Below are 27,835 nucleotides of genomic sequence, written 5' to 3'. Positions count from 1 at the left end.
AGAAACTGTTTTGAAACCAGCAGATGCATGTTCAGGTTTCTGCACCTTCTCCCCTACGGTAGAGGTTGTAGAAAAACATTGCCAGGATGGATGGATCTTTAAGAATGCTGGTAGTCTTTCCTGGACAGTAGGCCTGGTAGATGGATTCTATAGATGGGAGGTTGGTCTTTGTGACTGTCCGGGCCGAGTTCACCACTCTCTGTAACAGTTTCCTATCTTGAATGATGCAGTTACCATACCAGATCATGACACATCCAGACAGAATGCTCTTGATGGCGCACCTATAAATGTTGGCAAGGGTATTTGCCATCATGCCAAATTTCCTCAGCTGCCTGAGAAAGAAGAGACGTTGTTGGGCCTTTGTAACCAGTGCGTCCACATGAAGAGTCCAAGAAAGCTGATTGTGGATGACCACTCCCAGGAGCTTGACACTCTCCACTCGCTAATCTCTGTGCTGTTAATGTGTAGGTGGCATGAGTAACATCCTGCCGAAAGTCAATAATGAGTTCCTTGGTTTTACCGGCATTGAGAGCTAGGTTACTCCCAGTGCACCATTTTTACAGGTCTTCCACCTCGCGTCTGTAATCTATTTCGTTGCCATCTGAGATTCGACCAACTATGGTGATGTCATCAACGAACTTATAAATGTCATTCATCTGGTATTTGGCGACAGTCATTGGTGTACAGTGAGTAGAGTAGGGGGGCTGAGTACGCACCCTTCCGGGACTCCAGTGTTGAGTGTTCGTGACAATGAAATATTGTCCCCAATCTTCACTGATTGTGGCCTGTGAGTCAGGAAACTGAGGATCCAGTTGCAGAGCGTGGGGCTTAGTCTGAGATCACTAATGCTCTCCCCATTTCCACTCTGCTGCAAGTCCTCAGGCCTTGGCCCCACTTTCCCTGCCCTTCCTCACCCTCAATCCAGGCCCACTCCCAATCCCCAAGCCTTGGCCCCCACTCCCCCAACCCAGCAACTCCCACAGCATCCAGGCTCCCACCAGATTCCAGAGTCATCCTCAGGCCAGCATTCCCCCCACCCCAGCTTCGTAGCTTCAGGCTGCATTGCCTCCTTGCCCCAAATAGCAGAGATTCCAGTTGGCGGTCTGACTCCTCCTCATTCCTATTGTATAATTGATGTTCTCCCTCCGCTAACTGCACAGTTGGAAAAGATGAAACCACCTCTGTGGGGATTAGGAGTCGTGGCCCTGAGGGCTCAGAACCTGGCAGACCATGGATTGCTGCAAGCCTTCAATAGGCATTTGAGTAATGCCAGGCTCCCAAGCAGGGAGAACAAAAGACAGTACCAAGTGGTGACTGCTGTTGAAAGTAGGATATGTCTCATGCTGTGGCTGCCTGGAATCTCCGTTCCTCTGCTGAGGCTGTTCCTTTTCTTCTCTTATCATCATTGTTCTCGGCCTTGGAAAGTCAACTCTTGTGTTTTCCAATCTCTCCACTGTGTCCCACATTTTCCTTTTGTCTTTGTCTCACCCGAGCTGAAAACCTATTAAATTTCTACATTTCTCAGTTTACAGGTTAGATTAGATTAGATTACTTACAGTGTGGAAACAGGCCCTTCGGCCCTACAAGTCCACACGGACCCTCCAAAGAGCAACCCACCCAGACACATTCCCCTACATTTATCCCTTCACCTAACACTATGGGCAATTTAGCATGGCCAATTCACCTGACCTGCACATTTTTGGACTGTGGGAGGAAACCGGAGCACCCAGAGGAAACCCACGCAGACACGGGGAGAATGTGCAAACCCCCCACAGATTGTTGCCTGAGGTGGGAATTGAACCTGGGTCTCTGGCACTGTGAGGTATCTGTAGAAAGTTCACAGACCTGAGAAATTAATTCTGATTCTTTCTTCAAAGCTGAGCACCTAAGCTGCTGAGTATTTCCAGTATTTTTCTTTCTATTTTAGATCTTTAGCAACCACAGAATTTTGATCTTTCAATGAATTTGGCTAAATAGTTTATTTCTGTGCTGTAAATATTCATTGCAATAGTTCATTTCATTAGGAATGAATCGGGATAACTCACATTGCTCCCTGTGCAGTCTATGTCTTGATGAGATCTATGATGTATGGTCTTCTTCTGAACAAAATAACGTTGTTTGATGAACACTATTTTGTGAGACTGGTTCCTCTTTGAGCCTTATCCTTCCTGCTGTACAGTTTTATTGTAGCTTGAAGAGGGCTTTGAAGAGCAGAAAAATTGTGAACATAATGTGTGGGTGTGCCTCTTCTTTGCACGCTATCAGCACCTCCACCTGAGAGAAAGAAATAATTGATTCATTTTTCAAAAAGAATCCCAGAATTATTGAGCTGTTCAGTGAAGTTTAATGCAGGACTAGTTAGCTCCATATGAAGATGGAAATGACATCAGATGGAAAAATTGAAGCTAGCTTAAGAACTTAAGGAGTGATTTCACAGCTTAGTGCTCACTGAAGTGCTGTACTTGTACAAGGATTAAAGATGATGTGGCAGCACTGTAACTCTGGTTCTCTAACTGACTGCTGTGTCTGCAAGATTATAGAATGGTTTCCCTGACATCATGACAAAGGATCTTACTGAGAAACAACTGAATAATACAGGACCTTCAATAATGGTCATGATTTGGAGATGGCGGTATTGGACTGGGGTGTACAAAGTTAAAAATCACATAACACCAGGTTATAGTCCAACAGTTGTTGTGGTTCTGTTCGCCGAGCTGGGAGTTTTTGTTGCAAACGTTTCGTCCCCTTTTCTAGGTGACATCCTCAGTGCTTGGGAGCCTCCTGTGAAGTGCTTCTGTGCTGATTCCTCCGGCATTTATAGTGGTTTGAATCTGCCGCTTCCAGTTGTCAGTTGCTGTCCGCTGCAGTGGCCGGTATATGGGGTCTAGGTCGATGTGTCCGTCAACAGACATCGACCTAGACCCTATATACCAGCCACTGCAGCGGACAGCAACTGACAACCGGAAGCAGCAGATTCAAACCACTATAAATGTGGGTCTTTGTCTGTGTGTGAGTGTGTGTGTGTCTGTCTGGGGTGGGGGCTGTGAGAGTGAGAAAGTGTGTGTGTGTGTGTGTAGTGAGTGCAGAGCGTCTTAAGTCTGTGAGGGGGTGCATGTGTGAGTGTGGGAGTGTGTGTGTCTATAAGGGTGTGTGTGGGTGTTTGTGTGTGCGTCTGTGTACCTGTGTCCGTGTGTATATGAGAGTGTGTGTGTGTAGTGCAATGGTGATCTCCTATAATGTGACATGAATCCAAGGTCCCAGTTGAGGCCCTCCCTATGGGTACCGAACTTAGCTATCAGCCTCTGCTCGGCCACTTTCCTCTGCTGCCTGTCCCGAAGTCCACCAGCATCTGGAGTCCTTGTTTTCACCCACAGAAGTAACTCAGCAAGCTTCCTTCAAACCTACAAACACTATTGTTCAAAAAGGACAAGGGCAGCAGGTACATGGGATCACCACCACCTTCAAATCCTCCACCAAACCACAAGCTTTCCTGATTTGGGAACATATCACCATTCATTCAGTGACACTGGGTCAAAGTTCTGGAACTCGCTCCTCCTTATCAACACTGTGGGTGTATCCACATCTGAAAGAGTACAGTTCAGGAAAACAGCTTATCACCACCTTCGCCAGGACAATTAGGGATGGGCATAATGCCAGCAACCCCCACATTCTCTAAATACATTCTTAAAATGCAGATATTTTTGACATGGAACCAGGAGCCTTTGATGCTGGTGAAATCACAGGCAGTCAACAATACTTGACGGAAATAATCATGTATGATCCTTGGTAATAGGACAGCTTGAATTTGTCCGAGATCCAGCAGGTACTTGATAGGCCGAATGGCCTCTTTCTGTTGTTGTGACTCTGTCAGCCAGAATGAACCCACACCAGGCCAGAGACTGATTTGAGAGAGGGCTGGCAGAATTCGCAGATGTGGTGGTATTGACTCTAGACTAGTAATCCAGAGGCTCAACCTAATGCTCTGGCTATTTAGATTTATAAATCATGTCTCAGTTTCATGGTCACCATCATTAATCGTTACAAACCCATCTGATCCACCAATGCCCTTTAATGAAGGAAATCTGCCATTCCTACTGTCTGTAAGTAAAAAATGAGGTCTGCAGATGCTGGAGATCACAGCTGAAAATGTGTTGCTGGTTAAAGCACAGCAGGTCAGGCAGCATCTCAGGAATAGGGAATTCGACGTTTCGAGCATAAGCCCTTCACTGGCCTACATGTGACTGCATATCCACAGGAATGTGGCTAACTCTAAACTGCCCTCTGAAAATGCAGAGTGAGACACTCGGTTCAAGGGCAATTAAGGATGGGTAATAATTGCACAGCTTTATGACAACATTCATGGCCCAAAGATGAACAAAAGATGGATAAAGAAAACATGAGTAGGGTTCTCATTAAGCACTTTGTATTAATCACTCTCCTTTGTGAAGACACTCATTAAAGATAAAGAATATCAACTATTCGATGCAGTAAACAGTGCATGATGAGTTCTGGAGGGACTGACAAGTTTGAATGTGGATAAATTACTAAGGCTCATATCCCAGGCATTTCAGGAACCTCAGGATGAAATTACAGATGCTCAGAGGATCATTTTCCAATCCTCACTAAAACTAGCAAAGGGTTTGAGACCTGAAAACAGGAAAAATCATAACTTACTATCTTCAGTGATTTTTTTTTTGTGACAGTATAAATTGAAGAATTGATGAAGGTAGTGCAGTGGTTGTTGTTATCTACATGGATTTTTAGCAAGACCTTTTGACAATGTTTCACATGACACTGGTCAAAAGCATAAAAAAGTGTGGAATATAGGGGAACATGGCAGAGTTGGATGAAAAACTGACTCAGTGACAGGAAACAAAGGGGGACAATTGATTGATTTTACAAACAGAAAGCAGTTTCCAGTAGCATTCCTCAGCAATCAGTGTTTGGTCTATTGCTGTTTGTTGTATAATTTAAATGATTCTTACATAAATGTGAGAGGTATGATATGGAAATTTGCAGACAACACAAAAAACTTAGCTGGTTAGTTGATTGTGAAGTGTTTAGTTGTGGACTCCAAAATGGCCTCAATGAGGTATCAGTAAGAATGAAAATTGGTAAAAATCTGATAGAAGCAGAGTACAGTCTAGCTTCAAACTAAATATTTCTGAATATCATCTTTATACCTGACCTTGTATTGAGAGAGCAATGTGATTTGAAGTTTAGCTTCAGAAAGATATGGTATAAAAGAAATAAAAGGAACATTCTGTAAACATGCACAAGTCAGGCAATGCTTGTGCAGTTGGAAACAGCATTCTGTCAGAACAAATCATTATTACAAACAAAATTACAATCCAGCTACTGTGCCTTTGTCAACTACAAAGCCTGGAGGGGAACTCTTCCCTGGGGCATTGCCAATGACAACCCCTCAACCAGAGTCAGCCTGCTTAATCTGAATTTAAACAAAAGATTACAGGATAGTTGTTCCCTGATGCATTCTCCATGGCAATTCCTCAACCAAAGTTCAATTATCAACCAATCAACAAGCCAAAACACCTCAACAGTATGTCTCTTGTCAACAATACTTAATCTTATAACACCTCTTAATTTATTCAGTTTGATTGATCCAAAACATTTCCCAGTGTTTGCAGTATTTTCCCTCTTTATTTCAGTTTATCAGCAGATAGTTGTATTTTTTTCTGCATTCAATTTCTTAGTCTTATACACTTCTTTCCAAGAGAAGAACTCCAGATTGTAGTGATTGTAATGAGGTTAGCCAGCTGGACCTAGAACATAAAACATTACAGCACAGTACAGGCCCTTCAGCCCTCAATATTGCACCACCCTGTCATACCAATCTGAAGCCCTTCCCACCTACACTATTCCATTTCCGTCCATTTGCCTGTCCAATGACAACTTAAATGCAGTTAAACTTGGTGAATCTACTACTGATGCAGGCAAAGCATTCCATACCTCACTACTGAATAAAGAAACTACCTCTGACATCTGTCTTACACCTATCTCCTCTCACTTTAAAGTTGGATTCCCTCATGTTTGCCATCTCAATACTTGGAAAAAGGCTCTCCCTGTCCACCCTATCTAACCCTCTGCTTATCTTGTATGTCTCTATTAAGTCACCTCTGAACCTTCTCTGTAATGAAAATAGCCTCAAGACCATCAGCCTTTCCACGTAAGACATTCCTTCCATACCAGGCAACATCCTAGTAAATCTCCTCTACACCCTTTCCAAAGCTTCCACATCCTTCTTAGAATGCAGTGACCAGAACTGTATACAATACTCCAAGTGCAGCTGTACCAGAGCTTTGTACAGCTGCAGCATTACCTCCTGGTTCCAGAACGCAATGCCTCTATTTATAAAGGCTAAAACACGGTCTTCTTAACAACCTGGTCAATCTGGGTGGCAGCTTTCAGGGATCTGTGTACATGGACACAGATCTCTGCTCATCTGCACTCCCAAGAATCTTACCATTAGCCCAGTACTTTGCATTCTGATTACTCCGTCCAAAGTGTATCCACTTGTCCACATTAAACTGCACTTGCCATCTTAGCCCAGCTCTGCATCTTATCCATGTCTCTCTGCAACCTACTACATCCTTTGTCACTATCCACAACTCCACCAACTTAGTGTAGTCTGCAAATTTACTAACCCACCCTTCTACGCCCACATCCAGGTCATTTATAAAATGACGAACAGCAGTGGACCCAATACCGACCCTTGCAGTACACCACTAGTAACTGGACACCAAGATGAGCATGTTCCATCAACTACAACCTTCTTCTTTCAGCAAGCCAATTACTGATCCAAACTACTATGTCTCCCACAATCCCATTCCTCCGCATTTTGTATAATAGCCTACTGTGGGGAACCTTATCGAACACCTTGCTGAAATCCATATACATCACAACCAGTTTACACTCATCTACTTGTTTGGTCACTCTCAAAAAACTCAATAAGATTCATTCGGCATGACCTACCCTTCACAAAACCGTGCTGACTGTCCCTGATCAGATTATTCTTTTCTAGATGGTTATAAATCCTCTCTTATAACCTTTTCCAACACTTTACCAACAACTGAAGTGAGACTCACTGGTCTGTCATTACCAGGGTTGTCTCTACTACAAGGGAACCACATTTGCTATCCTCCAGTCCTCAGACACTATTCCTGTAGACAGTGATGATTTGAAGATCAATGCCAAAGGCTCAGCAATCTCTTCCCTTGCTCCCCAGAGGATCCTAGGATAGATCCCATCCGGCCTTGGGGACTTGTCTATTTTCACGCTCTGCGGTATTCCTAATACCTCTTCCTTGTGAACCTCAATCTCTTCTAGCATCCAAGGAACAGGAAATTCGATGTTTCGGGCCAGAGCCCTTCATCAGGAATGAGGAGAGTGTGCCAGGCAGGCTAAGATAAAAGGTAGGAAGGAGGGACTTGGGGGAGGGGCGATGGAGATGTGATAGGTGGAAGGAGGTCAAGGTGAGGGTGATAGGCCGGAGTGGGGTGGGGGCGGAGAGGTCAGGAAGAAGATTGCAGGTTAGGAGGGCGGTGCTGAGTTTGAGGGAAACGACTGAGACAAGGTGGGGGGAGGGGAAATGAGGAAACTGGAGAAATCTGAGTTCATCCCTTGTGGTTGGAGGGTTCCCAGGTGGAAGATGAGGCGCTCTTCCTCCAACCGTCGTGTTGTTATGTTCTGGCGATGGCAGAGTCCAAGGACCTGCATGTCCTCGGTGGTGTGGGAGGGAGAGTTAAAGTGTTGAGTCACGGGGTGGTTGGGTTGGTTGGTCCGGGTGTCCCAGAGGTGTTCCCTGAAGCGTTCCACAAGTAGGCGGCCTGTCTCCCCAATATAGAGGAGGCCACATCGGGTGCAGTGGATGCAATAGATGATGTGTGTGGAGGTGCAGGTGAATTGCATCCGCTGCACCCAATGTGGCCTCCTCGATATTGGGGAGACATGCCGCCTACTTGCGGAACGCTTCAGGGAACACCTCTGGGACACCCGGACCAACCAACCCAACCACCCCGTGGCTCAAAACTTTAACTCTCCCTCCCACTCCACCGAGGACATGCAGGCCCTTGGACTCCTCCATCGCCAGAACATAACAACACGACGGTTGGAGGAAGAGCGCCTCATCTTCCACCTGGGAACCCTCCAACCACAAGGGATGAACTCAGATTTCTCCAGTTTCCTCATTTCCCCTCCCCCCACCTTGTCTCAGTTGTTTCCCTCGAACTCAGCACCGCCCTCCTAACCTGCAATCTCCTTCCTGACCTCTCCGCCCCCCATCCCACTCCGGCTTATCACCCTCACCTTGACCTCCTTCCACCTATCACATCACCATCGCCCCTCCCCCAAGTCCCTCCTCCCTACCTTTTATCTTAGCCTGCCTGGCACCCTCTCCTCATTCCTGATGAAGGGCTCTGACCTGAAACGTCGAATTTCCTGTTCCTTGGATGCTGCCTGACCTGCTGTGCTTTAACCAGCAACACATTTTCAGCTCTGATCTCCAGCATCTGCAGACCTCACTTTTTACTCAATCTCTTCTAGTCTAGATGCAAGTATCTCTATCTTCCTCACCAACATTTTCATTTTCTATAGCAAACACTGTCGAAAAATATTTATTTAGTGCTTCCCCTATCTCCTGACTCCACACACAACTTCCCACTATTATCCTTGATTGGACCTAATCTAACTCTTGTCATTCTTTTATTCCTGACATACCTAAGGAAAGCCTTAGGTTAACTGGATCCTATCTGCCAACAACTTCTCATGTCCCCTCCTGGCTGAGCTCTTTAGGTCTTTCCTGACTTCCTTGTAACCCTCAAGCACCCTGAGTTTTCACATTTTGTCCTAACATAAGCCACCACCTTCTTTGAGGGATTCCACTTCCTTAGTAAACCACAGCTCACATGTTCTATATCTTCCTCCCTGCCTGACAGGTACATACTTATTTAGGAGACAGGAGCTTTTTCTTGAATAAGCTCCACATTTTAATGTGCTTATCCCCTGCAGTTTCCTTCCCCATTCTACACTTCCTAAATCTTTCCTAATTGCATCATAATTTTCCTTCCCCCAGCTGTAACTCTTGCTCAGTGGAGTACACCTATCTCTTTCCATCACCAAAGTAATTGTGATCGCTGTCTCCAAAGTGCTCACCTACTTCCGAACCTAACACCTGGCCAGGCTTGTTACCCAGTACTAAATCTAAAGTGGCTTCAACCCTTGTAGACCTGCCTACATATTGTGTCAGGAAGCTCTCCTGCACACACTGGACAAAAACTGACCCATCCATAGTACCCGTACTGTAGTGATCCCAGTCAATATTTGGATAGTTGAAGTTCCCCATGACAACTACCCTGCCTCTATCACTCCTATCAAGAAACATCTTTGCTATCCTTTCCACTACATCGCTGGGACTATTCAGAGGCCAATAGAAAACTCCCAGCGTGGTGACTTCTCCTTTCCTGTTTCTAACCTCAGCCCATACTACCTCAGTTAACAAGTCCCCAAACATCCTTTCTACAACTGTAATAATTGTCCCTGATCAACAATGCCACACCTCCCCCTCTTTTACCATCTTCTCTTCTTACAGAAACATCTGAATCCCAGAACCTGCAACAGCCATTCTTGTCCCTGCTCTATCCATGTCTCTGTAATGGCCACAACATTGAAGTCCCAGGTACTGCCAGTTCACCCACTTTATTTCAGAAGCTCCTCACGTTGAAGTACACACACTTCAATCCAGGTTCTCACTTGCCAGTGTCAGATACTTGATTTGGGAACTCCCTACTCTCATCCTCCTCTGTACCTGTCCTACAATTTTGGTTCCCATCCCACTGCCGTGTTAGTTTAAATCCACCTTAATAGCTTTAGTGAATTTCCCAACCAAGATATTGGTACCCCTCTGGTTTAGATGAAGACCATCCTGCTTGTAGAGGTCCCACCTACCCCAGAAAGAGCTCCAATTATCCAAAAACCTGAAACCCTCCCTCCTGCACCATCCCTGTAGCCACGTGTTCAACTCCTTTCTCTCCCTATTCCTCACCTCACTAGCACGTGGCACAGGCAGCAAACCAGAGAAAACAACTCTGCTTGTCCTAGCTCTAAGCTTCCATCCTAGCTCCCTGAATTTCAGCCTCAAGTCCCCATCTCTCTTCCGACCTATGTCATTGGTGCCAATGTGGACCATGACTTGGGGCTGCTCTCCTTTCTTTTCCCTCCCCCCCGCGAAGGATCCAAAAACACAGACATCATGGACCCTGGCACCTGGGAGGCAACACACCAACCGAGAGTCTCTCTCATCCCCACAGAGCCTCCTATCTGTCCCCCTAACTATCGAGTCCCCAATGACTACTGCTCTGCTCTTCTTCCCCTTTCCCTCCTGAGCAGCAGGTGACCCACTGCTTTCCCCTGGTAAGTCATCTTGTGAAATAACTGCAGAGGCCAGTATCTCATCACCAAGTCACCTTTTATTGACTTGTGAACACACTGGCTGTGGGCAGTCACCTTTGACTCAGCCCTTGAACTGAGGAGATTGTAATCTCCTGTTATGATTAGATTACTTACATATGATTAGATTACTTAGTGTGGAAACAGGCCCTTCGGCCCAACAAGTCCACACCGACCCACTGAAGTGCAACCCACCCAATATCCCTACATTAACCCTTTATCTAACACTATGGGCAATTTAGCATGGCCAATTCACCTAACCTGCACATCTTTGGACTGTGGGAGGAAACCGGAGCACCCGGAGGAAACCCACGCAGACACGGGGAGAATGTGCAAACTCCACACAGTCAGTCAGTCACCTGAGGCGGGAACTGAACCCGGATCTCTGGCACTGAGAGACAGCAGTGCTAACCACTGTGCCACCCATAAATATATAATGTGTTTTTATTTTATTAAAGTACAAAATACAGTTAACAAACAGAAAACAGCAGTTTACAAAGAAACCACAATATACAGACAAAAAGGCAGTGAAGCCAAGCCCCACACCCCATCATTTAACCAGCTTTTAGGAAAAGAGGACAAATCTCAAATCCCACTTTGTCAAAGGTAACAGGAACAAAGACAAGACAGTCAAATCAAGTGAGAACGTGCATAAAACACAGACCCAATATAGACTCCTCATCCTCCTCCTCCTCATCCTCATCCTCCTCATCCTCCTCCTCCTCATCCTCCTCATCCTCCTTATCCTCCTCATCCTCATCCTCCTCCTCATCCTCATCCTCCCAAAACACAAGAAGACTGGTCCATCAACCTCTTAGTTAATGAGGTCCACTTGGTCCCAATCACTACATCACCACCACCGCCTTCCAGCCACCCCTCCCCCCACTCTGATCCAGACTCAGAGACAGGCAATGTGCAATGGATCATACCCCATCTCTTAAATCCAGAACATCTCAGAAGACTCTCCTCCTCTTCCTGTGTCAACAGTATCAAGGCTACATCCATTCCGGATTTGGAGGTTTCGTTGACACTAGATGGAGGGGAGCACCTGTGGTTTCGGTCAGGCCTTTGGACTGTTCTGAGAGGCCAGGTATGTTTTGTAACAGCTTTCAGGTGATCCATGTGTTTGTTCAGGACTATATAGAACATAGAAAATAAAAAAGTACAGCACAGTACAGGCCCTTCGGCCCTCGATGTTGCGCTGACCAAAGTCTACCTAACCTACACTAGCCCAATAACCTCCATATGCTTATCCAATGCAATATCCTCTACCTGAACTTGTAAGTCATGGGACCTGACCTTGTACCCATACCGGGCCATTTCCATGGTTCCGGCATGCCATCCCCTGAATTAAATTGTCTCTCTTGATAAGAGGGAGCATTTGACTGGCATTGATGTTCCTGCTGCTGTTTCATCCTACCCCAAGATCTGGGAATATCAGGTTCAACCCTGGTGCAGAGTCTTCTCCCACAATTCTGCTGGAGCTATGCCTATTATTGTGTGTGGAGTGATCCTATAATCAAATAGGAACCAGGACATTGATGCTGTAGACTGCTACTTTCAGCCTCCCTTCAACGTTTGGATCACTCTTTCCATTAAACCATTGGAAAATGGGTGGTATGGAGCTGACCTTATGTGCCGAATGCTATTTGACTTTAGGAGATATTCAGGTTCCCTGTGAGTAAATGACGTCCCATTGTCTGTGATCAATACTTCCGGGGGTCTGTGTATCGAAAATGATGCTCGCAGCTTTTCAATTGTCATCCTTGAGTTTGCCGAATGAAGTCTACGCATGTCCAACCACTTTGAATGGGCATCCACAATGACCCAGAACATCGAGCACCTGAAAGGACAGGCGTAGTCGACATGCAACTGAGTCAAGGGTATACCTAGCCATTCCCATGAACGTGGGAACGCTGCTGGTAGCAATGTTTGTCCTTGTTGGCACTGTGGGCATAGTTGCTCCAATGCAGCTATGTCGACATCCTCCTGATACTGTTTGGCTAACTGTGTTCTTCCAGCCTCCTGCAACCTTGCATTCCAGCATCTGCAGTTTTTTTTGTCTCTAACTAAATTTGGCATCAAACCCGACATAGCTTCTTGCCAGCATCTTCATCTAGGAAACCCCTGGATGCCCCTGGTGGAGTTCAGCCAATATCTGACGGTGACCCTTACTTTGGACAATCACCCTTGGTTCCTGTAGTAAAACACTGTCCTCTCCAGTGATCTGGTCTAGCTGGATCCAGAAAGGTTTCAGTCCGGGTTGTGATGGTGCTTCTGTTTCCCCCATTACCACCAGGTGTTTTAGCTTTGCCAGGACTGGATCTTTTTATATCCACTGTCAGATATTGTCCGCGGTGACTGGAAGGGTATCCAGAAAGATTAAAACCAGAAAGGACTCTTCCGGGGAGGCACCACCAATGGAATATCTGCCAGTGGGGAGTGGGTCAAGGTATTCGCATTAGCCACTTGGCTTCTTGGATGATGCTTTAACTCATACTTGTACCCACTGAGTATGAGGGCCCAACTCTGAATTCTACTGAAAGCTATGGGAGGTACTGCCTTGTCTTCCTTAGTAGCCCTAGCAGGGGTTTGTGATCTATTACTATGACAAATTCCATCTGTAAAGATTCTGGTGGAACTTTCTCAAACCAAAGATGACTGCCAAGCCTTCCTTCTCTATCCACACATACTTATTCTCAGCATTAGCCATAGTCTAGGAAGCATACACTATCTGGCATTCCTCTCCATTGGGACACCGTTAAGCCAACACCAACCAGATGCTGTACGAGGAGGCATCGCACAGCAATACTATCTCTCACTTCGCATCATAGTGGGCCAACACCTTCGATGATAGCTGTTCTTTTACTTCCCTAAATGCTACTTCTTGGCTGTGCGACCATTTCCAAGGCAGACCCTTTTTCAACAGCATGTGTAGAGGTGCTAAGATGGAGACCAGATTATGTGTGAACTTTCTGTAATAATTCACTAACCCAAGGAATGACCTAAGGTCCGATACAGACGTGGGAGCTGGGGCACCTTTGATCACTCTCACTTTCTTTTCTGACAGGTGTAGCCCAGTTTTGACTCTGTAATCCAGAGTCACTTGGGGTGCCTAGAACATACAGTTTTCCTGTCTAACACTTATGCCTGCCTGGGAGAAATATTTAAGCACGATATCTATGTTCTCCAAGTACTTTTTACTGATCTTCCCTGTTAATTGTACGTCATCCAAATAAATGGCAACCTCGCGTAGCCCTTGTAAATTGCTCTCCATGGTCTTCGAGAAAAGGGCCCAGGCTGATGATACCTCAAATGGCAGTTTGTATATTGGTATAAACCCTTATGGGCATTAACTGTAATGTGCTTCTGGGAGTCTTCAGTCAGTCACAATTGCAGGTAGACATGGCTCATGTCGAGCTTCATCAAGGAGACCACTCCCCCCTGTCTACTTTGCATACAAGTCCTCTTTGCGAGGAATTGGGTATTGGCTATGAGGGATTGGGTTTACTGTTTTCTTAAAATCCACACAAAGGCAAACTGAGCTGTCAGCTTTCACAATCAGTACAATTGGTGCTGCCTATTCTACAAACTGCATTGGTTTGATGATTCCTTCGCTCTCCAGCCTCCTGATTTCTGCCTCTCCTTTAGCCCTGCAAAGCAAATGGCACCAGGTAGGCCTTGCAAAATCTCAGAACTGCTTCCTGGTCAACATGCAAAGTGGCTTTGGCTCCTTTGATCGTCTCAAGCCGTTCGTGAAAAGCTCCTAGGTATTTCATTAGAACTTCACTGAGACAGCCATTTTCCAATCAAAATATGTTGAACCAATCTAGTTGAATCGTTCTCAACCAGTTCCTGCCCCAGTAGGCTCAGACTCGAGCCTTTTACTACCATCAGTGGTAAATACACCAACTGCTTCTCATAGGATTCTGGAATCAATGTCGTACCCTTAATCTGCAGTTGTTCTCCAGTGTGCGTTCTCACTCTGGCTGAGGTCTTGCACAATTTCAAAGGTTGGAACCCAGAGCAAATCTTGTTCAAGGCAGATTATGCAACCATAGATAGAGCTGCTCCATGGGAACTGGGAGACCATTTACCCAAACATTCAATTTAATTGTTTCTGATTTGGGTGTCACTAAGCAATTTAATTGCTCCAACTCACATGAAGAGGGATTTTCCAAGGTGTGTACTCTCCTGGGTACCAGCCTCTGAATTTTCCTACCCAAGCCAGGCCTTGTAGGACTCCTTTGCTGTCTTGAGTCTGCATACTGGCAGCAAGTACAAGGGCTTGCCAGCCCAGATCCCGAAGCACTGATTACCACTTGGCCAAGGCTCGGCTTTGTTGCAGGTTTCTGCTGTGGGATGGCCTAGGGTCCCTTTGCTCAGGATATACCCTGTATGAGGCTCTGTGATTGCCTACACCCATGTCGTGTTCCCCAAGCTCAGTCAGATAGGTGAAGGTGTCCACATCCATGAGGATGCCCTGTAGCTCAGTTAGTAGGTGCTGTGCATAGTTAGATCATTAATCCCACAACACAAACAGTCTCTCATTCAGGGTTAACCCAAAATCACATGCTTCTGCCTCTTTGTCGTAATCTCATCAAAACCCCCGATACGGATTCTCCCAGTTCTCTAACAGCCAAATAAAACCAATAGTGTCTCAGGGTGAGAGGAGATTTGGGTCGTAATATTCCTTAACCAACTCTATAAACTCTTGGAAAGTTTTGGTGTCTGGTGCCACTGCGAACATTAAGGCTCTTATAAGTGAAAATGCTGTGGGTCTATATTCAGTCAGAGGGTTACTCGTTGCTTTTCATCTGCTCCAATGTCATTTGCCCTAAAAAAATTTTGCATTTGCTTGGTGTATTGGGCTTAGTCTTCGACAGCAGGATCAAATGAGTCAAGCTACCCAAATAAAGGCAAGATGCCAGAGATACTTACCCCAACTCCAAGATAACAGTTGCATGTGAATGTTCTTCAGGCATGTTCTGTTTTCCCCCATCACCATTGAAATAACGGCACAGAAACCAGTATCCCATCATCAAGTCACCGTTTACGGCTCAGTCCTCTTCTGTGGATATTGTAATCTCCTGGTTACATTTTCTTTTTTCTTCTAGAGGAAATAAATGTAGAAGTTGTAATTTAAAGGAAAGTTATTCAGGTGGAATGCTTCTCCTGTGTGATGTAGGAAGTCAGGCAAGCTTCCAGTGTCCAGGGGTAAATATGAGTGTGGGAAATGTCTCCAGTTGCAGTATTGTGAAATCTGTGTTTTGTATCTTGAAATAACTGTAAATAGGTCTGCATCTCGTCTCCGAGTCACCCTTTATTTACTAGTGCACAGTACACTGGCGGTGGCTAACCAGTTTGGAGTCAGTCCCCTGAACTGAGGAGATCCTAAATCTCCTGTTTTTTTTTCTTTAGACTCTAAATCTCCTGTTTATGTTTTTTCTTTTTTTTCTCTATTTTTTCTTTTTAAAAACTTTATCCCCACACTACCGCCTAACTGAGGTAGTGCTTATATTTTCCCCAGCACCCATGATGTGTGTGTGTGTGTGTGTGTGCAGGTGTGGGACACAGTGAAAGACAACAAGTGTACAAAACTTTATTCAATTTCCATCACCAGGAAGAAAGGATACACCAGGTGGCCAGTGACAAGCAGTGCTGTCCTCAGAGGGCAATGCTGTGTGATCAAAAAAGTGAAGGGGACGGCAGGGATTAAATCAGAATAAAGTTGGAGGGGGAAATAATACCTTTCCCTGAAAATCTCGAGGGTAATCTCCTGTTTATATTTTTTAAGAAACAAAGAAAACCCTGCCTCAAAATCAACGTTGTCCTTTTCCCAAAGTAAAAGAGAAAAGAGTAACACACAGGCTGTAAGCAGCCAGTGAGACGACAACCCCCCAACAAGAACTGAGTTACACCTGAAACACATTGACTGTGTAGATCAGGCTGTTTAGGAATAAGTCCTTAAAAAAAACATACCAGTTAACAAACTGGCTAAATAATTCAGCCAGTTCAGGAATCAGGTTTTCCCCAAAATAGAAGCAGAAACCAAAAGCAGAGGGAACACACTGACTGTAGCATCTCCTGTTTATGTCTGTCAGCCAGGGCTTTCCTGATTTGGCCCAGGGTAACCACCACAATCAAGGACCTCATAGTTAACAAGACCATCTGGTCCCAATCACTACAAACTCATAGAAAATGAGTTCCATGATTGGGGCTATTAATCTGGTCCAGTCAGGGAGCCCTGGCTAATAGATACAAGAGGGAGTGTCAGAGATACTACCAGTCTGAGGGCTAACTCTGAAGAAGCAGTACTAAAGTCAAGAACTGTTCATTTGTAAAACAAAGGGTGACTTGGTGACGGGATACCAACCTCTGTGGAGTTACTTCACAGATAGTTTTGTTTGAATTACCAGACTTTACCACAAGAAACCTTGTTTTAAGATTTATTTTCATGGGATGTGGACATTCCTGGCAGAGCCAACATTTATTGCCCCGAAGAAAATAATGGTAAGCTGTAGTTCATTTGGTGTAGGTACATTTACAGAGCTGTTAGGAAGAGAGCTGTAGGAAGACACAGAAGGGTCAGGAATGTGATATTAATGGAGATCAACTGATTTACTGCAGTGCATTTTATAGATGGTGCATACCACATTTCCTGTAAATCCGTGGTGAGGGAAGTAAGTGTGGTGGACGGGCATCAATCAAGCGGACTGTTGAATCCTGGATGGTAGTACTGGAAAAGCACAGCAGGTCAGGAAACATCTAAGGAGCAGGAGAATTCAATTCTCCAAAAATCCCAGTTCCAAGTCTCCAACTCAGCACCGCCCTTTGACCTGTCCATCATCTTTTCCATCTTTCCGCTCCTTGCCCTCTCCGACCTATCACCTTCTCCCACACCTTCATTCACCTATCACACTCTCAGCTACCTTCCCCCCTGCCCAACCCCCTCCCATTTATCTCTCAGCCACCAGCCCACAAGCCTCATTCCTAATGAAAGGCTTATGTCTGAAATGTTGATTCTCCAAAAACAGACCCCACCACTAGGGATATATTTCCCTCCCCACCCCTATCAGCATTTCGGAGAGACCATTCCTTCCGTGAATCCTGTGTCAGATCTATGCCACCCCCCAGTCCACATCCCACTCCCGGCACCTGCTCCTGCCACCACAGGAAATGCAAAACCTACACCTACACCTTCCCCCTCTCCTCCACAACGCCCCCCCCATTACCTCTGTCCAAGGTCCTGAAGGATCCTTCCACATCTGACAGAAATTTGTCTATACTTCCTCAAATGTCATCTACTGTATCAATTGCACCCCATGTGGTTCCTCTACACTGGGGAGACAGGACGCCAACTTGCGGATTGTTTCAGAGAACATCTCTGGGACATCAGCCAATCAACCCCACTGCCCCATGGCTGAACACTTCAACTCCCCCTCTCACTCTACCAAGGATGTGCAGGTCCTGGGCCTCCTCCATTGCCACTCCCTTACCACCCGATACCTGGAGGAAAAACACCTCATCTTCCGCCTTGGGACCCTGCGACCACACGGCATCAATGTGGATTTCACCAGTTTCCTCATTTCCTCTCCCCACACGTTATTCCAGTCCCAAGCCTCCAACTCGGCATCGTCACCTGACCTATTCATCATCTTTCCCATCTATCTACTCCACGCCCATCTCCGATCTATTGCCTTCTCCCCCACCTTCATCTACCTGTTGCATTCCCAGCTACTTTCCCCCCAGCCCCATCCTCTTCCATTTATCTCTCAGCTCCCCCCAGCTCACAATCCTCTTTCCTAATGAAGGGTTTATGCCCGAAACATTGATTCTTCCCTGCCCGGCTATGCTTTTCCAGCACCAAACTCTTGACTGCATCTGCATCTCTTGTCCTAGATGGTGTCAGGATCCTAGTGTCAGGTATTGTTGGAGCTGCTGTCATCCAGATGAGTGGGAAATGTTCTATTACATTCCTTACTTGTGCGTTATGGGTGGCAGACAGTCTTTGAGAAGTCAGGAGGAGAATTACTCACTACATAACCTCCAACGTTGGACCAGCTCTTGAAGCCACTGTATATGGCTGGTCCAGCTGGTCAATAGTAATCCCTATGATGTTGACAGTGGGAGACTGAGGAATAATAATACTATTAAAACTGCCTGATCAGAAACTGAACTCAGTAAACAGTTCTAGGAGAAAATGAGGACTGCAGATGCTGGAAAAGCACAGCAGGTCTGGCAGCATCCAAGGAGCAGGAGAATCGACGTTTTGGGCATAAACCCTTCATCAGGATTCCTGATGAAGGGCTTATGCCTGAAACATCGCAGCCTGACCTGCTGTGCTTTTCCAGTAAACAGTTCTGCATGTTTTTGTAAATTTGACCCGGTGATGCGTGGAGGACCCATTCCAGTGGTGAGGGTCACCCTCGATCTGACCTTGGAGAAACTCAGTATCGGGAGCAAGGAACAGCTACATTTGTTTTTAAATTTAACCATACTGTTTTTTTTGGCAATCTACAATATGAGGAGGTTGATTTTCTTTTGTTTGTTTATATTTTTATTGAAATCTGTCTGTGGATTAAAAATATAAAATATTGGCATCAAATTACCTCAGAGCTGTGGTTTTAGAGCAGCAAGACTGTGTGATTTTCTGGGTCTGTGGATTGTTGCGTTGCAGAGATGGCCTGGAGTAGAGTGATGTGTTCTTCCTTTCGGATGTGGGTGATTAGGGAGAATGTTGATGTTACTGTCTGCAGGAAATGCGTTTGATTGTGAATCCTACTGGATCGCATGGATAGGTTGGAGCAGCAGTTAGCGGCAATGAAGAATTTACAGGAACAAGGGGTGTGATGGATGGCAGTTTCAGGATGGTAGAAAAACTGTGGCTATCCCCATCTCAAACAGGTACGCTGTTTTGGAAAATGTAGGGAGTGATGTACTCTTAGGAGAATGTAGCATGAATAGACAGGTTTCTGGTACTAAGGCTGGCTCTACTGTAAGGAGGGGTATGTCAGGTTCCAAGCAATCAATTGTGATAGGGGACTCTCTAGTCAGAGGCACAGACCGATGTTTCTGCAGCTGGTAACCAGAAATCAGAGTGTTGTTAACCAGGTGCCAGGGTCAAGGATGTCTTGGAGATGGTGCAGAATATTCTCAAAGGGGAGAGAGGTCAGCAGGAGGTTGTTGTATACATTGGAACTGACGACATAGGAAAAGGACAAGATTCTGTGGAGAGAATATGGGAAGTTAGGCAGCAGTTTAAAAAGGAGGTCCTGTATATGGATAACTCCTGGTGTCCCGAGCTAGTGAGTGTAGGAATAGGAGGATAGAACAGATGATTACGTGGCTGGGGAGCTGGTGAAATGGAGAAAATACACATTTTTGGATCACTGGATTCTCTCGTAAGCTAGAAGTGGACTGTATAAGAAGGACAGGTTGTACTTGAATTGGAAGGGTACTAGTATACTGGTGGTGAAATTTGATGGAGCCACCCGAGAGGACTTAAGTTTGGAAGATGGTGGGTAAGGAGGAACCCAGAGAGATAGCGAGAAAGGAGATCAGTCTGAGACTGGTCCAGTTGGGAATAGGAGCAAATCAAATAATCAAGACATACAGGAGCAAAGCAGAGAACAAGGTAGGACTGGTAAATTAAACTGCATTTATTTCAATGCAAGAGAGCTGACAGGTAAGGCAGATGAACGTAGGGCATGGGTGAGAATTTTGGACTTGGATATCATAGCTATTACAGAGATGTGGCTCTAGAGCCTATAAGAAGGATAGAAAAGGGGACCAGAGAGAAGAGGGAATGGCTCTTTGGATTAGGGATAACATTATGGCTATACTAAGGGAGGATATTCTAGGGAATATGTCCAGTTAAGTTAGTTGGGTGGAACTGAGAAATAATAAAGGGATGACCACCTTATAGACACCCCAATAATCAGCTGGAAATTGAAAGCAAATATGTAAGGAGAACTCAGTTATCTCTAAGAATAGAAGGGTGGTTATGCTAGGGGTTTTAACTTTCCCAGCATGGACAGTGACTGCCATAGTGTTAAGGGATTGGATGGAGAGAAATTTGTTATGTGTGTACAAGAAAATGTTATTATTCAGTATGTGGATGTACCTACTAGAGAAGGAGCAAAACTGACCTTCTCTTCAGAAATAAGGCGGGGCAAGTGACTGAGGAGGGTTTGGGACAAGTGACCAAATTTAAATAGCAATGGAAAAGGGATTGCATGATCTAAAAGTTAAGGTTCTAAATTGATGGATGGCCAATTTTGATGGTGTTAGGCAAGAACTTTCAAAAGTTGATTGGGGGTGGATATTCTCAGATAAGAAGACAATTGGAAAATGGGAAGCCTTCAAAAATGAGACAACGAGAGACCACAGACAGTATGATCCTTTTAGGGTGAAGGGCAAGGCTGGCAGATATAGGGAATGCTGGAAGACTAGAGAAATTGATAAGATGCTTGGCTATGATGGACAGTGGGGAAATTGGACAGTGATGTAAGAGCTATGATCAAATGATGGAGCAGACCTGATGGGCCAAATGTTCTAATTCTGCTCCAGTAATGTATAAGGACAAGTAAGCTGTTGTGGTCTTATGCTTAAACAATGATTGGAGTTGAAGTGTACAGTTTCCTGTGTGAGGATGTGTCAGCCATGCCATCCATGTGTCTTGTTTGTGGCTGCTTTGCGACTACCTTGACAATGAAATGCAACTCTCGACTGCCAGTGCTTCATTGGGTATATGGCTGTGGTTGAAAGGTGGTGCTGGCAGCAGGGATGCTGGGATATCCTGGTAGTGGCGAATACTTTTGCTTATGCAACTGGGAATGGAAATAATTTCCTAACTGTTTAGACATGGAATAATATATCTCTGGAGCAGATGGGACTTCAACATGGATCTCCCATCGCTGCACTACACCTGCCCAAAAGTTGTTGTGAAGTATTTCAAGACACACACCATAGGTCAGCTGTAGCTGGTAAAGAGAATGAAGCAGCAGTTTATTGATCAATATTGGTTATAGAGGTATGCATCAAGGGGAGAATGCCCTGAGATTGCTCCAAGTGGCATTTCAACATTGCAATGGATCTTTATTCAATTTCTTGTACATTTATTCAATTTCTTGTAAGATTACTTATTGGACCACAATTACACAATGGATTCCATTCCTTTGCATCCAGTTCTGTACTTGCAAAATAAACCAGACATGCTCTTTGTTCCTCCATCATTCTCCACCACCAATCCCCAAACCTCCCACCAAATATTCTGTCTCCTACTTACTCTGACCTTCTCAACTGTGTATTTTTCTTCTAATTAAGAATGATTATTTATTTTAAAAAAAAACAATACCCCAGTCATCTAATCTTATTTCTCATTGTTTTAGCGCTGTTGTGACACACTGGTAATGGTAATAGTAGGCTTCAGAAATCGGAAGCATAAAGAGACTTGGGAGTCCTGGTTCAGGATTCTCTTAAGGTTAACAGAGCTTCAGTTGGCAGTTAGGAAAGTAAATGCAATGTTGGCACTCATTTCAAGAAGGCTATATAAAGAGGCGTATAAAACGATGGTCAAAACACATTTGGAATATTGTGAGCAGTTTTGGGCCCCATATCTAAGGAAGGATGTGCTGATGTTGGAGATGGTCCAGAGTAGGATTTCAATAATGATCGGGGGGGGTGAAGGGCTTGTCACATGAGGAGCAGCTGAGGATTCTGGGTCTGTACTTGGTGGAGTTTAGAAGGAGGAGGGATAATCCGATTGAAACTTATGGAATACTGAGAGGCCTGGATAGAGTGAACATGGTGAAGATATTTCCTCTAGTAGGACAGACTAGGGTCCAAGGGCACAGCTCAGAGTGAAACGATAACCGTTTAGAACTGAAATGAGGAATTTCTTCAGCCAGAGGTTGGTGACTCTGTGAAACTCATTGCCTCTAAGGACTGTAGAGGTCAAGTCATTGAGTGCATTTAGGTGAAAGATAGATAGATTCTTGATTAGTTAGAGAAGAGAGCAGGAGAATGAAGTTGAGAAACATATCAGCCATAATTGAATGGTGGATTAGACTTGATGGGCTGAATGGTTTAATTCTACTCTTATATTTTATGTTCTTACCTCTGAGCCAGGAGGCCAAGGTTCAAGCTCCGCTGCTCCAGAGATGTGTTTTAACATTTCTGACCAGATTGATTTAAAAGTATCTGTACTTCTCATTGTCAGTGAAACTCTCAACACTTTTGTGCTCTTTATTGCATCAGATTAGGTTGTTAATCCAAAATTGTTTCTAGTAATTCAACAAGAGAAGCAAAGTATGTAATCTCATGCATCTATCTGGAATCACAGATTAACCCTTTCACTTGTGATTACTCCTGAATTTTTTCACCTCTTCTGTTTGAGGACATTGGGTCATGATTATTTGATATATTTTACCCATCTTATTCCAGACTCTAAGGTGCCTATTCTGAAGTGCTTTGTTTGGAAATGAATCATGCAATTAGATTTTGTCACAAAGGTCTTTTGGGAAAAGGCCTTTGAACTTGTCTTGCAAAGATTTCAGTGAAAGGAGCAATTAGTGTCCTGATGCAGAATAATAAAAGTTTGGAGGGTCATTCTGAAGGTGAGGAAGCTCTTTATAGCACGGATATATTAGCTTAACATGAATAGTCTTACCTGCACTCCTTGACCAGGTTTAACTAAACACCAATTGAAGACAGGAGTCTCAAGGCCTGGATAGCTTAACAATTTATGGAGGAATGCGTGACTGTATTGACATCCGATTGTTCCAATAAACTGTTTGTGCTGAAGAACTTTAGAAATAAAAATAATTACAGATTGTGGGAATGATAATGTAGCCCATTTTCTATTGGAATGGTAATGAGTTTCATTGTCGCCAATCTGCATTGTGTTAGTGACCTCTCTGTGTAGATCAAAGTCCTGAATAATTTCATACACAGCCTGCTGAGGTCAAAGAAAGGTTGACTGTTTCTTTTCAAATCAGTTCTCTTTTTAATGGCTGCATTTTTCTTTTCCTAAGTCGAAATGTTGACAGAGAATATTCAAGATGATGTTACTATGATTAATATTCAATGCCATTCTTTCATGACAGAAGCCATTATTATCAGCCTTTTGTGTACAGTAAAGGTTGCTGTACTAAATTTCCCAGCAACATTTGAAAACTGTAGGGAACTGGTTCTGTTTGTGGCATGGTTTTTAGAAAGCTGCCTAAATGTGGCGGCATGGTGGCTCAGCAGTTAGCATGGCTGCCGCACAGAACCAGGGTCCCAGGTTCGATTCCAGCCTCGGACAACTGTCTGTATGGGTTTCCTCTGGGTGCTCTGGTTTCCTCCCACTAGCACAAAGATGTTCAGATTAGGTGAATTGTCCATGCTAAATTGCCCATAGTGTTAGGTGCATTAGTCAGAGGGAAATGGGTCTGGGTGGGTGACTCTCCAGAATGTCGGTGTGGACTGGTTGGGCCGAAGGGCCTGTTTCCATGCTGTAGGGAATCTAACGTAAATGCGTAATATCAAGTTACAGCACAGAGAATGCATTCCAGGAACCTGCAGGTATTACTGATTTCAGTTTGTACAGACAGTGTATCAGCTGTACACATCAGTGTTATGCAACCTACTCAACGAATATCAGCTCTGTCATGCACACTGACTGACAGCTAACTATAGTGCCTTTTCATTGGTTCTACGAGAAATTTCCCAATGGCTGTCTCTCCATCAGTGAGTGAATAGGATTTAAGAATATGTTTCTCAACTCTCTTCTTTGCAATCTTCCTTAGAATCATAGAATCGTCAAGTACGGAAGAGGCCCAATCAAGTCTGTGCTGACAAAACCAATTCAACATCTACATTCATCCCACTTTCCAGTACTTGACTCCTGGCTTGATTGCTATGACTTTTCAAGTGCTCGTCCAAGTACTTTTTAGACATTTTGAAGTTTCCCATCTCAACTCCCCTTCCAAATAGTGTATTCAGACCCCCCGCAACCTCTCAGTGGAAAAACCTTTTCTCAAATCCCCTCAAAACCTCTTTCTTTTCACCTTAAAATTATGTCTCTTTGTAATTCATTATTTGGCTAAGAGGAACAGCTGCTTTATACTCACTGTATTCATGCCCCTCATAATCTTATACACCTCAATCAAGTCCACTCTCAGCCTACTCAGCTCCAAAGATAACAACTTGAGCTTATCCAGCCTCTCTTCATAGCTAAACTGCTCCATTCCAGTCAACATCCTGATGAATCTCCTCTGCACCCCCTCCAGTGATCAGAATTGCACACAGTACTCTAGCTGTTCCTGTAAGCTTCCGAGTATCTTGCCATTCACTGACTACCCTCTGGTCTTGCTACTTCTTCCAAAGTGTGAGTCATCCTTTTCCGAATTAAATTCTATCTTCTCATCTGACCAACCCGTCTATATTCCCCTATAAGCTAAGACCATCTTTCTCATTTTAAACCATCCACCCAATCTTTGTGTCATCTGCAAATTAATTTTCACCCCCTCCACATTATCTTTGATATTGTTTGTATATATCATGATCAACATGGCACCCAGCACTAATCCCTGTGGTATGCTACTGGACACTTGGTTCTAATCAGACAAACAATCTTCCAGCCCCACCTATGTCTCCTGCCAAAAAGCCAATTTTTGATCCAATTTTCAAAATTATCCTGGATTCCATATGCTTTTATCTTCTATATGCATTTCCCATGTGGGACCATGTCAAAGGCTTTGTTGAAATCCATGTAAACTACATCAACCACACTATCCTCATCTACACCCCGGTCACCTCCTTGAAAATTCCATCAAATTTGATTGGTGTGACCTCACTGTAACAATTCCTGAAGAAAGGTTCATGCCCGAAACGTCGATTCTCCTGCTCCTTGGATGCTGCCTGACCTGCGCTTTTCCAGCAACACATTTTCAGCTCCTCACTGTAACAAAGCCATGTTGTGGAGGTGCTGGTGTTGGTCTGGGTTGGACAAGGTCAAAAATCACATGACACCAGGTTATAGTTCAACAGGTTTATTTGAAAAGCTTGTGTTTTCAAATAAATTTGTTGGACTATAATCTGGTGTTGTGTGATTTTTGACCATAACAAAGCCATGCTGACCACCCCGATTATATCTGGTTCAAGTATACATTAAATTCAGAATTTTCTCCAGGTTTCCCGGAGACTGATGTGAGACTCACTGGTTTGTAATTCCTCAGTTTATCTTTATCATCTTTCTTGTAAACTGGAATCACATTCACTGTTCTCCAGTCCTTTGGCAGCTCCCCTAATGGGAAAAGAGGAATTAAAAAATTTGGGTCAGAGCCCACATACTTTTCTCCTTTGTCTCACACAGCAGCCTAGGATGCAACCTAACTGGGGATTTATTTGCTTTTAAGCCTGTCATAACCTCCAATACGGACTCCCTCACTATTTCAAACTGCCGACAAACTTCACAATCCCCCTGACTGAATTCTGTACCTACATCCTCATTCTTCGAAGAGAAGACAGATGTTAAGTATTTGTTTAAGAGCTAGCAATATCCTCATCTCCATGCAAAGATTACCCCCTTCATCCTTAAAGGTCTCTACTCTCTAATAAAACAAAGGACTGCAGATTCTGGAGATCTGGAACAATCTGAAGGTCTGCCAGCATCAATGAAAATAAAACAGTGTTAGGCCATTCAGCGCATTAAGCCTTCTGCGTCAACTCCATTTTCCAGCTTCTTCCCTGTAATCCGGATCCCCTTACTAATTAAGAACTTATCGATCTCTGTTTTAAAATTACTCAATGACTTGGCCTCCACAGCATTCTGTGGCAGTGAGTTCCACAGATTCACTACTCTCTGGCTGAAAAAACTCCCCCTCATCTCAGTTCTAAAGTGTTACCTTATTCCGAGCCTTCACTCTGAGGCTGTGCTGTCGGATCCTGGTCTCTCCTCCCAGGGGAAACATCTTCTCCAGATCCACTCTATCCAGGCCTCTTAGTATTCTGTAAGTTTCAATCAGTTCCTCCCTCATTCTTGTGAAACATATCGAGTACAGATCAGAGTCCTCAAACACTCCTCATATAACAGCCCTTCATCCCTGGAATCATTCTTGTAAATGTCCTCTGGACTCCCTCCAAACTGCTCACAGTATTCCAAATGCTATCTTACCAGAGCCTTATACAGCATCAACTCTTGTTTTCTAGCCGTCTTGAAATGAATGTTAACATTTCATCTGCCTTTATAACTATCAATTGAACCTGTATGGTAACCTTAAGAGAATCATGAGCTAACACTCCCAATGCCCTTTGTGGTTCAAATTTCTGAAGTCTTTCCCCAGTCTAGAACACGTCTATGATTCCAGTCTTCCTGTCAAATTGCATAACCTCATACTTTCTCACATTGCATTCCATCTGCCATTGCCTGTTCCTCCACCTATCTTTGTGTCATCTGCAAACTTAGCAATAATGCCCTCAGTTCCTTCAAATGAATATACTGCCTCACAGCACCAAGGACCCAGGTTCAATTCCCACCTCGGGTGACTGTTTGTGTGGAGTTCGCACATTCTCCCCGTGTCTGCGTGGGTTTCCTCCAAGTGTTCCAGTTTCCTTCCACAATCCAAAAGTTGTGCAGATCAGGTGAATTAGCCATGCTAAATTGTCCATAGTATTAGGTGCATTAGTCAGGTGTAAATATAGGATAGGGGAATGGGTCTGGGTGGATTACTCTTTGGAGGGTTGGTGTGGACTTGTTCGGCCTATTTCCATACTGTAGGAAACCTAATAGATGTGGTCCCAAAACTGACCCTTGCGGAACACATTAGTTATCAGCTGCCACCCTGAAAAAGACCACTTTATCACCACTGTCTGCCTTCTTCCAGTCAGCCAATCCTTTATCCTCATTCCTGATGAAGGGCTCCTGCCCAAACGCGATTTTCCTGCTCCTCGGATGCTGCCTTACCTGTTGTGCTTTTCCAGCACCACTCTAATCTTGAATCCTCTATCCATGTCAGTATCTTACTCTTAAATCCATGGGCTCTTATCTTACTTAGCAGCCTCCTGTGCGGCACCTGGTCAAAGACCTTCTGGAAATACAAAGATCACATCCTCTGGCTCTCCTTTGTCCAATTTGCTCATTAGCTGCTTAAAGAATTCTAACAGATTTCTCAGGATTGAGCTCCCCTTGATGAAGCCGTCCTGACTCGATTTATTTTACCATGCACTTCCAAGTACTCTGCAATCTCATACTGAATAATCGACTCCAAAGGCTTATCAATGACCAAGGTCAGGCTAAGCGGCCTATAGTTTCTTGTCATAGAGTCATAGAGTCATAGAGATATACAGCATGGAAACAGACTTTTCTGTCCAACCCGTCCATGCC

The 27,835-nt window shown here is 44.5% G+C and overlaps 1 protein-coding gene across 1 annotated transcript in view; it reads left to right on the top strand.

Annotated features, from left to right (window-relative positions):
* The window catches only part of LOC132832876 (dynein axonemal heavy chain 6-like), a 670,564-nt gene that overhangs the window by 20,671 nt on the left and 622,058 nt on the right, over positions 1 to 27,835 (top strand). Inside the window, exons 2-4 of the mRNA XM_060851082.1 lie at positions 1,161 to 1,326; positions 3,696 to 3,786; positions 11,452 to 11,554. Of these exons, the coding sequence (XP_060707065.1) occupies positions 1,161 to 1,326; positions 3,696 to 3,786; positions 11,452 to 11,554 (360 nt within the window). The remainder of the gene's footprint in view (positions 1 to 1,160; positions 1,327 to 3,695; positions 3,787 to 11,451; positions 11,555 to 27,835) is intronic.

The sequence above is a fragment of the Hemiscyllium ocellatum genome, chromosome 3 (genome assembly GCF_020745735.1).
Source record: "Hemiscyllium ocellatum isolate sHemOce1 chromosome 3, sHemOce1.pat.X.cur, whole genome shotgun sequence".
Lineage (NCBI taxonomy): Eukaryota > Metazoa > Chordata > Chondrichthyes > Orectolobiformes > Hemiscylliidae > Hemiscyllium > Hemiscyllium ocellatum.
The sequence above is the reverse complement of the archived record's forward strand: the minus strand, read 5'-3'. Positions and strand labels throughout refer to the sequence as shown.